The sequence below is a fragment of the Lates calcarifer genome, linkage group LG4 (assembly GCF_001640805.2).
Source record: "Lates calcarifer isolate ASB-BC8 linkage group LG4, TLL_Latcal_v3, whole genome shotgun sequence".
Classification (NCBI taxonomy): Eukaryota; Metazoa; Chordata; class Actinopteri; family Centropomidae; genus Lates; species Lates calcarifer.
The window spans coordinates 10,188,268-10,202,933 of NC_066836.1; the positions used below are offsets into that span (position 1 = coordinate 10,188,268).

Genomic DNA, 14,666 nt, shown 5'->3' on the forward strand with positions numbered 1-14,666 from the left:
TGCTCACGTTAAGAAGCAAATTGAGAGAATAGGTTTTCAGGACCTTTAAGCGTGACTCTGTGCATTGTGGGTCTATGTCAATCCAGTGGTGAGGAAGGAAGAGGAAAAACTAAAGGGAAACCAGGTAATAAAACACAAACAATGCCAGCCAACAGAGAGAGGAAGGGGATGAAGATATGCCGAGACAAGATTAGCAGGAAATAAGAAGTGGATTAGTAAGGGCTTGACTCCTCTGAACACTGAGACCTTTCACTTTCCCCATGGAGTTGTGCTGCCTGACACTAAGCCTGGCTTTTTATCTTAATCCTCTTTCAGCAACTGTTGGGGGTCCCACAAGCAGGAAGTGGTGAGGTTGCTTTACTTACCTCAAGACAGGCCTGGTTGAGTTTTCTGGATCACATTAACAGGACTGAGTCTGCTCCAATGAGGTTGGATTTCTCCATGAGGTTTGATGAAGGAACATGCAAAAGAGGAGAAAATGAAATGGCAGTGCTTGTTGAAATGATTGTGAGACTTTTAATTTGAAGGAGTGCCTCACCTCTTCTGCTAGGCTTCAGTAGGTCAGATGCAGAAGCGACAGGAGCCTGACGGATGATGAGTGGACAACACATACACAAGACAAATGCGTTGATTTCCCTAAATCCAGGGAAGGCTACATCATTTTATTTGAGTGTTTATTAATAGGTCAACAGTCAGCCAAGCATCCAAGCATACAACAAGTTACTCTTTAGCTTTTGCTTTGTTTCACGTTCTGAACGTAAAGGAATTACAATAGGAAAATTAACTTGAACAAAAACAAAACAGAACCAAAAAAAGATATTTACATACTGCATTATAAATATGTCAAATGTACATCATTATACACAAGTACCAAAGATGGTCGGGTAATGTTGAGACCAAACAAAAGTACCTTAAAAATATGCCTAAGGAGAAACAAAAAAATAAAACATATCAAAATATGGTTTGTGGGTCAAGAGGACCAAAAACCAGTTCAGTTTGTTTCTCTAGGAGGAGCTTGTCTTCAGATAAAAGCATTAAGCTAATATGTACACTTCATGTTGTGTTTGGGGGGAAAAACAGGCAATTTCTAGTGTTTTTTTTTTTTTTTTTTCAGAATCTACAGTATGTAAATAAGGGTTCAGGAATCACTGTACACATTAAACTCTGCTCAGTAATCTGCTCATACGCTGAAATTTACTTGAAAAAAATTGGTCAAGTAAAGATCAGAAATAAGGCCAGTACCACAGTACAGTACATGTAAATTTGAAGGTATCTGGTTGAATTTGTGGTTGGTCATGTGATGTCTTACAAGGATAGTTTGACATTTTGGGAAATGTGCTGATTTACTTTCTTTCTAAGAGTTAGATGAGAACACTGACACCACTTTCAAGCCTGTGCATTAAATACAGAGCCAGAGTCCGGGGGCAGTTAGCCTAGCTTAGCTTGCATAAAGAATGGAACCATGGGGAAACACTTAGCCGTGCTCCTCTAAAGCTAACAAATTAATAGAATACATCTTGTTTAGTTAAGTCATACATAAAGAGAAAAATTTGACAATTTGTGTTTTTAGAGGGGGCTACAGGGTGCTGTGTTATGCTAGGCTAACTGCTTGCTAGGCTAGGCTAATCACTTCTTGGCTCAGCTTTGTACTTAATGTAAAGACACGAGATTGTTAGCAATTCCCATCTAACTTGTGGACAGAAAGCAAATACATATATTTCCCAAAATGTCAAACTTTTTACTTCACATTTAGCTGTCTCCTGGACTCACAAGCATCCATTTTGACCACATATTCATTTTCATTTTCTGTGAACAACAAAAACACTGTAAATCAACAACAAAATTGTATTTAAGGTACCAAGTTAACAACTTGCTCTGTAAACATACATCCTGCCTTTGTAAACCCATAAAATCAAGACCGTTAAAACCTTTAAAAATGGCAGTCGAATAAAAGGGAAAATACACTGTAGACGTTGTGCCAGCTTCGCCTGAATTAATTTCTTGCCCCAGTCCTATTTACTATAAATGAATGGACTTATGTCTGTGGAATACTGTACATTTGTATTAATGCAAAGAGAATCTAACTAATTATACTTCCCTCTATCAACCTCCTTGCTTATTTTGATCCCTAAACATCACTCTCATTTCTGTCACTTGAATGCATTTTGTTAACTCCCTGCTTATAGGCCGACAGGTTCTCAAGATAGGGGGAAGGCAAATGGGGTTAAGGAAGAGGAAAAGGGTTGTTTTTTTATGGAGTCTAAAAGTCAGAGTGGGTTCAACTCTTCTTATAAGGAATAAGGTGAAGGAACAAGAACTACTTTTTACAGAGGTCTGTACACAGTTATGTTCCCAAATCTTCACTGTAGGTGTTTGTCTTCTCTCCAGTGTCCTTTCTCCAATGTTTACGAACAGAAAATGCCCAGTCACTCTCTGCTGCACATGGTCACGGACGAAGACGTAAGCACACACGTATCATACAGTATGTACGGACGTACACACACACACAGAGTACCATATATGTATTTCACAGCAACAATAGAGGAAATGCACTCGAGAGTACCAATTTTACAGCCTTTGGCCACAGGAGGTGAATGGATATTCCAGTACGCTTATGGTTTGAAATTGTGTGAATCTGTGTCAAACAATTATCAACACAATCTAGTGAATCGGAAAATTACTCCAACAAAGACATCGTAATGGTACAATTTCACTGTTTCAATCAAACCCTTGAATTTGAATGAATTCTGATTGAAGAGGCACACTTACAAAGCCATGTGGCTCAATGGTCATAAAACATTATGGCCCTTAATTCCTTTATAGTCATGGACATTTTTTACTAGAGGATCATGATAAGGGTGGCGAACGAGATGACTCACTTTCACCCCATAGGAATTCTGCAATCAACTCCTTTATGATGATCCAAACCCATTTTCCTGTGAATTAAGGATCTAAATCATTTGGACTTTTCAACTATAATTGCTTTGCCTTTGTATATGAATAGTATGTCAAGAGTTTGATAGCTGTGTTGAAGACATGCATCATTACTAACGCTGTAACAGCCATTGATATCATGGAAGATTTAGTTTCTTTCCCACATCAGTGTTTTGTCACTTGTAAAACTATTCCTCACAGTTTTATGTTATTATGCCGAGGCTTGAAAATTTGAAGGAAGTTTCTCATTCACACTCATTATAAAATCAGTTCATGTCGCAGAAGGGGAAGACATAAGAGGAAATGTTCAAGCATTAAGGAAATGCTTTTCGTAGGGTAGGTATGAATGCCAAAGTAAGTCATTTGTTTGGTTGACGCTTAAAAAACATAAAAGCTTAAAGCTGATCATGATCATTTCAGACCAAGATTGAACATATTTAACTGACATAACAATTAAAAAATAATGATATAAAACAATGTACAATGTCCAAACCCCACACACCCACTTCTTTCAGCGTAGTGGAATATCAACAATGAGTCCATCACTCCTGATAATCTCTCCATTGGTACTGATTCTGGGTTACACAGTGTAAAACAGAGGAGGAAGTACTGGGAAGAGACAGGGGTGGAGTTTCAGGGTTTTTTTCTAATGTCCGTCTGCTCTCAGGATCCCTACATGATGCTGATACTGCGGTTGAGCTCACACTGGGCGTTGTTGTTGTTGATGTTGGGGTTGGGGTTGCGGCGGCTCATGTTGGGCGTGGGCACCGAGGTCAGGCTGCTCGTGTCGTTGGGGCAGCCATGCTGCAGCAAGATGTCTGCGCACTCCTGGCTGCCAGCTCGCCGGGCGTAGGACAGCGGTGTCTGGCCGCGAGCGTCTCGACTCTTCACATCCACACCATACTGTAGGAGAAAATGAAAGGTAGATCAGAGAGATTTTGATTGCACAGTTTGGAAATTTCTCAGTATTTATTTTGAATATTAATTGGAATTTAAAAATTGGTAATATAAAAAACTATGTGAAAATGTCATTTTCAAAATGTCATGTTTGCCTCTTCTTTTCCCCTCAGTTATCAGTAGCTTGTTTGAGTTTCCACATTTTTCCATTTCTGTCTTCACTTTCTACAACCACAAAAATTACTGGCGCCGTGTTTGTTGCAAGTAGACCCTGTTTCCTGTGATTTAAAATCATCAGCGTCTTATTACAGCCAAGGTGATATCGTTTGGGTGACCAACAACCTCAGTTTTAAACATAACCTAATACATACTTTGACCATCTGGAACCATGATTTTCCCTTCACATTTTCCAGTGCTTAAACTTGTGAAATATACAAACCCTTAATGTCCTGTTTTTATGGCCCAACCATAACATAGAAATATCTTAGAAAACCTTTCCATCATTTTACACACACCTAATTATATTTCAGCCCTCTGTATTTTTTTCTGGAAATTTGGAGGTCTCGGCAAAGTTGGCATTTACACTTTAAAAGCTTAGAAATGTTGTTTTTTTTAGGCCAATTGTATTATTTTCAGACTATTTTTAAAAATTTGACTACCAATTTGACCATCAATTAAATGGCAATGCTATATTTTATGGGTCTCTAATTTCATTGGAAGTTTCTTTGAAAGACCCGTGTAATGTGGTAATAATTATAGGGAAAATAGAGACAAAGTTCTGAAACAATTGTTTGTTGTTTGTTCATTGACACTTTCTTTTTTAGTATCTGGGGGTGACTTTGATCTATATCTGTTATCATTTCTATAATCCTGGTTGCAATCCTGCCCTGTTTATAATGACAATCTGGCACATCTGGTAAAGGTAAAGAACTTACCTGGCTGTTGGTCAATCTCTCCTTTCACATTTTAACTCCTAGTTCACTTGCTCCACACTAAATAACAACGCCTGTCCACCTCTGACTGTGACCACTCACCCAGATGAGCAGCTGTGTGATGACCACGTTGGCCATGGCGCAGGACAGGTGCAGAGCAGTGCGTCCGTCTCCGTCCCCGTAGGTCTCATTAACCTCTTCCTTGGTGCCATGGGCCAGCAGCACCACCACCAACCTCAGGTCATCCTCCACCACCGCCCGGAGCAGCTGCTGCCCCAGGGGCACGTCCGACTGGGGCAGCCCCACCAGGAACAGCTTCTGCTCATACTTGGCTCGGATCCAGCGTTCCTTCTCCTCCCTGGAGAGGAGGAAATGACAGGGACGCTGCAGGTCAGGCAGGGTGAAACATGATGATCATGCTATGTGCAATTTAGCACCTAAGTTCAAGAACTTTCAATGTGCATCTCATAATTCAGAGGCAGCGATTTAAAGGCAAAAACACGTACAAAGGGAAGAATGTAGACACACAAGGGAAATATTACAGTAATTGGCCTAAGAGACTCACTGGTGCGAAGTGACATTTCTAAATTATTAGAGCACAAGAAAGCCACTAGCCTCTACTATCACAGTGGGAAATAATACTGTGAGATAGGCTGGAGAGATGAGAGAATGCCAAAGGGTGTGACGCTTTGGGCAATATTCCACTTTCTAGTGATTACAGTCGACAGCAAGACGGTTAGAGCCTGGCCAGCTTTCTAAAGGTTACACATCTTGAACAGCATGTCTGTTGCGGACAATGCAGGAAGGAGGGGGGACGTATTTTTTTATCAGCGCAGTCGGCTGTCAGTCTGAACTGGTGGATCCCCTCCACAAAAGAGGCAGTGTGTCTCCGAGCCCCAGCCTCCCTTGGGGTGGCTGGGCCCTGAGTCAGATCGATGGGGCTGAATGGCAGCCAGAGAGGGACGGTGGGACGCGGGGCTCCGTCACTCCAGCCTGCAGCAGAGAATAGAGACTGAGGGAAGACTCCATCCTCTATCGCCAGGCAGAATTCTATCTATTGCTCTTCATCTTGACCCCCCGTTTCATTCTCTGCCCACATACAAACTGTCCAAATAAGAAAGAAAGAAAAAAAAATCAATATCAATATGTGAATGACTGAGCATGCCCAGTGTGGCACTAACCCTGTGACCCTGTCAGCCGGTGTGATAAGGAGAGCAGAAAGAGGCTGTTGTTTGGATTTGTGGGTGAGTGACAGAGAGGAGAGGGTTTGTACGGATAAGTTAAAGCGGCGACGCTAGCTGGAGTGACAAGGCTCTCATGGGACTCTCTATCAAAGGGCCGAGGCTCAGCAGCAGGTACTAACTGACAATCTAACTCACTTCAATTCTATTTCATCATAATCACAGCGAATGCCAAGTCAAACAGTACAACTTAATTACCAAAATCAACCTTGTAGATGAGCAACTGAACATCGCACCTTCACAGTAAATTATCTATTCATCATCACGTATTTAATAGTTGGTTGACCCAAATTAGAAACGTAGTACTCTGCCATGCAGACACATTTGGTTTTAATTTGCGGAGGATTTTGAGCTATTCATCTTTTTGTTTTCACCTTTATATAACGACGAAGAGTAAAATTTTGTTTGTGGTGCTTTGATAAATGACATTTAGAGGATAAAAAAGGGAACCCAACATGCCTCACACCCAATGCTTCCTATTGACGACAGTAGTTTCAACCAGATATGACTCATATATGAACAAAAAGTCATTTTTTCTTGGGACTATTTTCAACTGTGGATTAATTCACATTTGATGCACTGGTGAATTTACAGCTGTTTGTGGGATTGACTCAAAATAAACTACAGTGCCCTTGTTAATTAAAATGAAACAGCATGTCACCTATTACTACAGTGTGGCTCACTGATGTTTGTTTGGACAATAAAGGTCCAACAAAGGGAGGAATAAGATACTGCAGGCTTTGGCAACACAGACAATACAGAAGGATCAACTCATTGTTGGCTTTTTCATGAGATTTGTTGAAATATGAAATATTGCCTGCCTTATCCTTGAAAAAAACACATCAGAAACATCTCTTCCTTGAATGCTTATTACTCTAGATAATCCACAAAACTAGCCTGAAATACTTTTTTATTGAAAAAGTAGTGCCTAAATGTGGTGGTACTGGGTAAATGCAGATATCTCAGAATATCTCAAAAAGAGAGAGAGAGAGAGAGAGAGAGAGAGAAAGTAAAGCTAAAACCATCTGCATGACTTAACACCACCAGAGGTAAGAAAGAAAATATGCTCTAATGTAAAAAACATTTTGCAATTTGGGTGAAGGGGCCCTTTAAGTATATCCCCCCCAAATAGCTTATTCTTAATTACAGCGGCCGTTTTAATGATTGTAAGCAGTTCAACATTAGTCACTCTCCTTGATTACGACCTTAGCGGCTAGGTGTCAGGGCTGCCAACTTACCACAGACAGCAACCATTTTCAGACTCATATGTCAGCTGCCAGACTCACTTCACAGAGCAGTTCGTCTTGCACAGAGGAGCCTGGCACCGGCCCTAACTACGGAGAGAGTTAAGGATGTGATGGGAGAGGGGGCATGCCTTTATCTGCGCCCGAGCACAAACTGATTAACTGCAAAACACTACTGGAAGCTCATAAAGCAACTTCACCCACTGCAGCTTAACATAGCCTCACAGCTATTATTTCTATAAGCATATGGGTACATTTTTGTTATGACCTGGAGGAAAATGTGGAGAAGGTCCTTTGCCATGCTACACCATAAGCAAATCTTTTCTTAAGGTTGAGGGTATTATGTGAACAACAATACAACCCTAATGGCAGGCAATTGCAGTGGCTCTGAGTTTTATGGTGTAAGATCTCCATCAATCCCCACTCAGTCATTATGTGTGGACAAGCCTGTTAGCAAATCAATTGGCCTTAGAACCAGTGGACTGCTCAGAGCAGGAAGGGGCTGTCCTGCCCTCCCCTCTTATTTCCGGTGGAGCCTTTGAAAGCAAGTTTTCTTTTTTACTGCCAAAGAGAATAAAGTACGTCTGAGAACTCAATAACCTATGAAGTAATCCTCTGAGCAAAAATCTACAGCCTTTAACCAAAAATTTAAGCATGGTTCAAAACAACAAAATTGGTGAGAGCTGTTGTCCAAAAGTTTGTCTCAGAGAGCTACACCATGAATGAGATGCTGATTCTGTAGAGCCCAGTGAATTGATATGAGCTAAATGAGGCAGAAAGTTAGCACCAAGATGTGAAACAAAAAGGCTGAGGAGAGCCATTAAGAAGACGTCAACATCTCAGAAAGGAGCCCTGAGGACACTTTGTTAGCCTCCGCTACAAAACCAGCCCCGAAGACCTGCAGGAAAAAGGCCCCGCTTGCTGCTGATGCCGAGCTCTAAATTCAACCACAGTTCTTTTTAGACGGTCTACTTTAACAAAAAAAAATTTAAAAAAAGAAAAAGAAAAAAAGCAGGCAGGCAGTGGTTTTTTAAAAATTCCCCAGCTGCTGCCACTTGAAAGAAAGAGTGTGAAAGGAAGTGAAATGGTAATCCCCCCTCTGTCTTTTGTTTGAAATAGAAAAACAATCTAAACAGAGGTAGGGTTTAGACAGTCAGGGGGAAAACTGAGACCCTTGAAAAGGACACTTCCTCACCACGGGAGGAAGAAAAATAAAATCAGCAGATTTAGCATGTCAAAACGCCTGGTCAGAGTGGGAGAGGTGGGGGAGGCGGAGAGGGAAAGGAGAGTGAATTTTCACAGCATGGGGGGATATTAAGGAAATTGAACTGATGGTTACTTTTATACACACACACACACACACACACGTATATAGAGGCACGGGACACCAGACACCACCCTGGCTTGAGCACATACTTGTTCTAAATTTCTCTGTTGCTTAGGGGACAGAGGGGAGGCTCACAGTTCCCAATAAAAATGCCTGTGTCTCCTTCGACTAAAAACAAGTCGCGTTTGCTTCGCCGCAAACTTCCTCCATCATTCAGAGCTATCTCACAGCTGATCATGATCATTGTTTAACCTCCTTTCATTGAGTGTTATTTGAAAGAAATCTTGGGCAAACATCAAAATGCTTACCGGGTCTTAAGTGGAAATGGGATTCCTGGTGTCCCCTTTCATTTGCCTATGCAGAGCCCACCTAGATAAAGGCAGCCTTAACAGTAGAGAAAGGCCTCTTTTATAATTCTATTAGAGCTCTGTCCCTTCAGCTCTCTGTTGAGCAATGGATCCTGACCCTGACTTAATTAAGTGGCAAATGGCGGAATGATTCTCCTAAACCCAGCCCACGGAGTCAAGAACACATGACTGAATTCAAATAAAGAGGTACAAACAAGGATAATTAGTCAAGCCTGAAAGACAAAAGCGAACGGGAATTTATAGCAAGGGGGAACTGAGACAGAGGGGGCGGAGCCAGCGGTGGAGTAGTCGCAGAATGACCAATCTGACCGGTCTGCAATAAAGGTGCATTGGTCCATAGGAAGAGGAGGATGTCCGTCCCACCACCAGCCCATCTTTCAAACACATACTGAGCCCTCCTAAACAATCAAAGCTTCAAGGGCTCCTCCTACTCCTCCCTGAGCATCCAACTTCACTGTGGACACATCAAATAGACGCACTGAAGGGGAGAAATGGCGGTGGTTGAAGGGTTAGAGGGTTGGTGGGTTGTTGGGGGGGGGGGGGGGGTTGTAGCAGCCTGAACAGAGCTCACAGTGGGGGGGCGGGCGACTTGTATGGGACCGATTCCCATGCAAGCCAGCGGCTTCACTTCCACCACAAACTGAGGGGAGGGAAGAGACGGGGAGCTAGGAAGAGGGACAGCGGCATGGGGGTGGGGGTGGAAACGACAGAGATGAAAAAAAGTGCACACAACGGGGAGAGAGAGCTGGGCCCCAAAGCATCAAAGGTTGCTAAGGGCGAGAAATGAAGGAGCAACACAGTAAACGCCACAGCAAAAGGAAAAAGAAAAAAAAAAAAGTGCTAAATAAGGCCCCCCTATGGTCCAGTGGGTACAGTGTTGACATGGTATGCTCTGCTTCGAGAATAACTGTGTAAAAGAATCAAGACAAATATTTTTACAAGTGCAATAGATTGCCACTTCTCTTGCTTCCAGAGCGCGGTCTGAACAGATGACCAGAACCCAAAAGGTCGTTGTATTTAGCTCTATAGAGAGGCCAGTAGGAGAGCATCTGGGTGCCGTAGGCAGGGCAGAGGGATGAGTTGAATATATTGTGACATTAATGAGGTTGTCAGACTCCTCATGATGGAGTGGCTGTGTTTTTGTGCCAGCAAAGCTAATACCTTTAAATGCACATGCTGTTAACCCCTGCTGAACCCTTGCCTCACATACAAAGCAGAGGGGATGATAACACATGCCCTGCTTATGTATGCAGCCTGCTTCGCCAATCAGATCTTGTTCACATAAAGAGACGGTCCTCGGGTCCTTTTTGTATTCACATCATCCGTTGAGAACTTTTTGTGATGATTCTCTAATGCTAACAATATTGAAGCTAAATTGCATGGTTAAGTGGACTGTGCCATAACGAATCGGTCCTTCCTCTAGGTCTACCTGGCTCTGAAACCCAGTGGCATGTGGGCAATTAGTGACTGTGGTACCACCTCTCCCACACAGGGCTAATTACTGACCTGTGGGTTTCATTTAGAGAGAGAGAGTGAGTGAGAGAGAGAGAGAGAGAGAGAGAGAGAGAGAGGGAGGATATGGGAAGACCCAGTCATTCATTTGTCTTAATTAATTACTCTTCCTCCACCAGGGCTCCTGGCAAGGCCGGCTATTCTAAAAGCTCTTCTGAGAGTTGGCGTTCTGGCACTCCTAACCTGTGAGTAGCCCGGAAGCTTTGCTCTGTGCTTTGGGGGGGCTGGGGGGAGATCCAACACAGAGGACTGAGGACAGAGGCCAGCGTGGACAAATCTGAAAACAGGAGTCCGACGGCCTCTGAATGCAACAAACGGCAAACGGGAGGGAGGAACAAGCCGAGATGCCGCTGCCAGTGCGGAAGGGGTTAAAACAGGCAGCGGGGGCAAGGTTTGGAGAGGTTAGCGGTGTGATTCATTTTTATAACCACACGGCCCCTGCAGGCGGCAGGAGTGGCAAATTATTTCTGAAACAAAGTGGAGGGCTCTCATCAGAGCTATTACCTGCCTGTGGCCGAGGGCGGCGCGGAGCCTACAGAGGGTGACAGTGAGAGGCCCGCGTCAGTGAGGGATAGCCGTCCACATCCGTCCACGCTCCAGGACATCTCCCCCAAATGAGAACTGGTGTCTGTGTATGTGTGTGTGTGTTTTACTGTGTGTGTGCGTGCTAGTAGAAGATAAGGGTAAAGTTAGTCGTTGGACCTCCCCCACAGTATCCGTCAAAATAGTCTGTGGTGTTTTCTATCACGAACATGCCAAGCAATTAGAGGTGACGTGCAAAACACAATGACTCCCGGGTGCTAATTAAAAGAACAACTCCCCTCCAATATGCTGACTGTAGAGATAAGACACAATGCAGAACTTCCACAAATTTACTATCACTGATTTAATTGTACCCTGCCCAGACATGACTTCTGCATTTTATACATTTTGTACCAGTTTGTATTAAGGCATCCCCCATAAATTGCTTATAAAGTGCAGCTGATGGCTTCTTTAATGGTGAATACATCATTAATTATGTATAGAAAGTTAGGGGCGACTTTTGGGTTGCAAGGTTTTGAAAAATCACTTGGCCTGAACTAAAATCTGTGTATTTCTAACAAAATATGTAAACGTACAACTGCAGAATTAAAATGTATGAAACCCATGAGCATTTATTAATGGATTATCAACCTTTATAACTGCATTAATACCAAATACTAAGGCCCAACACCAGCCAAAGGAACTTTTCAGAACCACATGTGTTCCTATTAAAAGTTTATAGATCTTAGAAGCATTAACCTGTAATAAAGCCATTACCACTTAAAAAGGCTCTTTAATGGGTGACCTATTGAAAAGTGGTACCATGCATTTTCTTCTTCTTCAAGGTCTAAAAACAGTTTGTTTGTCTGTTTGTTTATTAGGTATGAGGTGACATACATGTACATATGCATGGATATAAACATGTTTCCAATTACAGCGCCTGTAATCAGTCTGATGTACTCCAGCAATTTCAGCGCTGCTGTTTGGGCCTGCACACGACAAATCTATATATTGTGTTCTTTCGATCCTGAACATCATAAGCTAAACCAATCTTGTGGATGAATGCTTTTAAGTTAAATCTCAAAAATGCAAAGGGGTAAAAACTAGTCTTGCAGGAGACATTCAATCAGACACTGAGTTGATATTCAGGTAGTTACTGAATCGTTTAGATTAGGTGTCACTAATGTTTAGTGGGAGTCACAAGCCATGTACTGTCTGCCTATAGGTGCCATCACAAAGCTGCTTCATGTCACCAATGTGACATAATTAAAAGCCTATCATATGTGCTCAACTCAAGTTAAGAGCAGGCTTACACAGGAGGAGAGTCAGGTGAGGATTTATTGTGTAGAAGAAAGAAAGAAAAAAAGCTACATCCCATTAAGTTAATCATAATTCATCTTTCATGATAAAGCAAAAATTATTTGATACTAACGTTTACCCCACAAGGCTACATTATTCTATCAGCAGCAAAAATCAGCAGCATCTCAATAACCAGTGGCCATCTATGATATTTACAACTGCTGTTTTTTGTCTGAGGATTAGTTATGCTGCAAAATGAGATTTATTGTTTGACAGCGAAAACTAATGGAGATGCTGCTGCGGGATAAGATCGGATTTTTAAGACAATGAAGAACCTTCCTGCTGGAGGCGACGTGGGACTGACAGTGGTAGGGAGAGGAATCAACATCAATAATCTTTCATCAAGTCCACAGAGGAGCACTTTAGAACAGATACCATTCAATAAATAACTGTAGGCCATCATTCAGTTCTGAACTGGCCGGAGAGCGGAGGATGGATTCAAGAAGGGAAAAGGCCTGAGACTACAAGCAGGAGGAAAAAAAAAAAAAGACAATTGTTCATTTGCAAACTGCCTTTTTACTAAACGACAACTATGTACTCAAATGGACTGAGTATGTGCACATTAAAGGTCTTTCCAAAGGCTAATAAGTACAGTGTACAACCAGCTCTTAGTGATTTTGTGCTGGAGCTGCTCCATTGACAAAAACATTAAAGGTAGATGTGAAGGGATTCACTCATTTTACATTGCTTGGACTTCTTCACAGTGAAATGAGCCACGTTATTTATTTTGTTATAAGTTCAAAACCATTAAATGTACCTAGTTCCAATGAAAATAGACACGGCCATTGCTGCCATTTTTCAAGATTTCTAGATGACTCTCACCAAACACATTTATCAGTGTGACTCTGACAGCACAGATTTGGGAAAAAGCCAAACTTGTGTGTAAAAGTCGACAAAACAGATCATGGAATGTGAATTAAGGTCTTTAAAGGGTCATATTACAACATAAAAATTGTTGTAATATATACTTATATATTGTAGTTATACCTTTTCCAATACATCAGCATTAGTGAGGTCCTGTCTTGAGGAGGTGCAAACCCTTAAAGGATCTGTTCACCTTTTTTCAAGTCTGTCATAAAACAATACAGACATTCTCATATGTACATTGAAAGAGTTGTCTCTCCTGCCCTCACTGGTTGTTAGGAGATCAGTTCATCGGTTTAGCTAAAGCTAATGTGAAGCTTCAACAGTCAAATCCAGTGAGGATTAACCAGAGTTTGAGTCTGAATCTGATTTAAAGGTTTTTCCACCCTGTCAAATATAAAATCCTGGAAAAATCCCTTCATATTTATCACAATGATCATTTTTCATTATTGATTAATACACCGATGATATTCTTGTACCATTTTTAAATCAGTTTGACTGTTTATGCTATAAAATGTTAGAAAACAGTGGAAAAATACCTGTCACAAGTTCCCAGAGCCTGAAGTGAAATCTCCACATTGTTATGACGAGTGGCGTAAAACCAAAGAAAAGCTAGTTCCAGAGAATGTTCTGCTTTTCTGCTTAAAAAAATCACTCATATGATAAGATATCAGTTATCAAAATTTTTGTTCAGCACCGGCTGAAATTTAATATATTACAACAAGAAGGCACTCATAACCTCCCCTGAATAAAAAGTAGATTCTTGTTATCAAAATACATCAAATTAATATATGTGGTGTCAATAATATCCAATTAGGTGACAGCACAACACACATAATGGTCCTATGTAAACCCTTAATGCTATTTTTTTAAATAATATTTATACTATTTTTGAGTAATATCAACTGTTGTAGCTGCAGCAACAACAGAAGGAACAGCAACAGTAATAGTGGTAGTAGGAAAAACAGAAACCAGCTGTGACTCTCTGTTGGTATGTCACTTTTCTTAACAAAGTTATAAAGCTGTGATGTTAAAACAGTCTAATGCCACTAGGGAGACCCTACAGACAGTCTGTACGGCTGTGACAGACAGAGTGATGACCCAGCCCTGTGTGATGGATATGTGACAGGGCAGCTTGGGGCCCGAGGGCCTGGCTCTTGGGGTGGGGTTTAGCCATAATGGTGTGCTTAATTACCTGCACAGCCACACAGCAGGTCATTAGTCAGGCTGGGACGCTAGGTCTCACCTGTCACCGAGAGATAAACAATCCTCCTACCAGATCTGGGTACCTCAGAGGAGAGGGAACAGATAGTCGTCGAGGTAAGTCAGGGCAGGGTAGCATGGGGTGGTAAGCGGCAAAGCATAATTTTTTAAGAGATACATATTAAAAAGATGGAAAGCTACTTGTTAGGAAAAGTTAAAAAATGCAAACTCTCACTGAGTGTCTTGCAGAAGTTCTGAAATCT

The 14,666-nt window shown here is 41.7% G+C and overlaps 1 protein-coding gene across 4 annotated transcripts in view; it reads right to left on the reverse strand.

The window, feature by feature from the left end:
* Positions 1-627: 627 nt before the first annotated feature.
* agap3 (ArfGAP with GTPase domain, ankyrin repeat and PH domain 3) overlaps positions 628-14,666 on the reverse strand; it is a 115,837-nt gene continuing 101,798 nt past the window's right edge. For all 4 annotated transcript variants that reach the window (XM_018676395.2, XM_018676397.2, XM_018676396.2 and 1 more), the window contains 2 exons: positions 4,866-5,121; positions 628-3,837 (listed from right to left, as the gene is read on the reverse strand). In XM_018676395.2, coding sequence (XP_018531911.1) covers positions 3,607-3,837; positions 4,866-5,121 — 487 coding nt within the window. In that variant the 3' untranslated portion in view covers positions 628-3,606. The remainder of the gene's footprint in view (positions 3,838-4,865; positions 5,122-14,666) is intronic.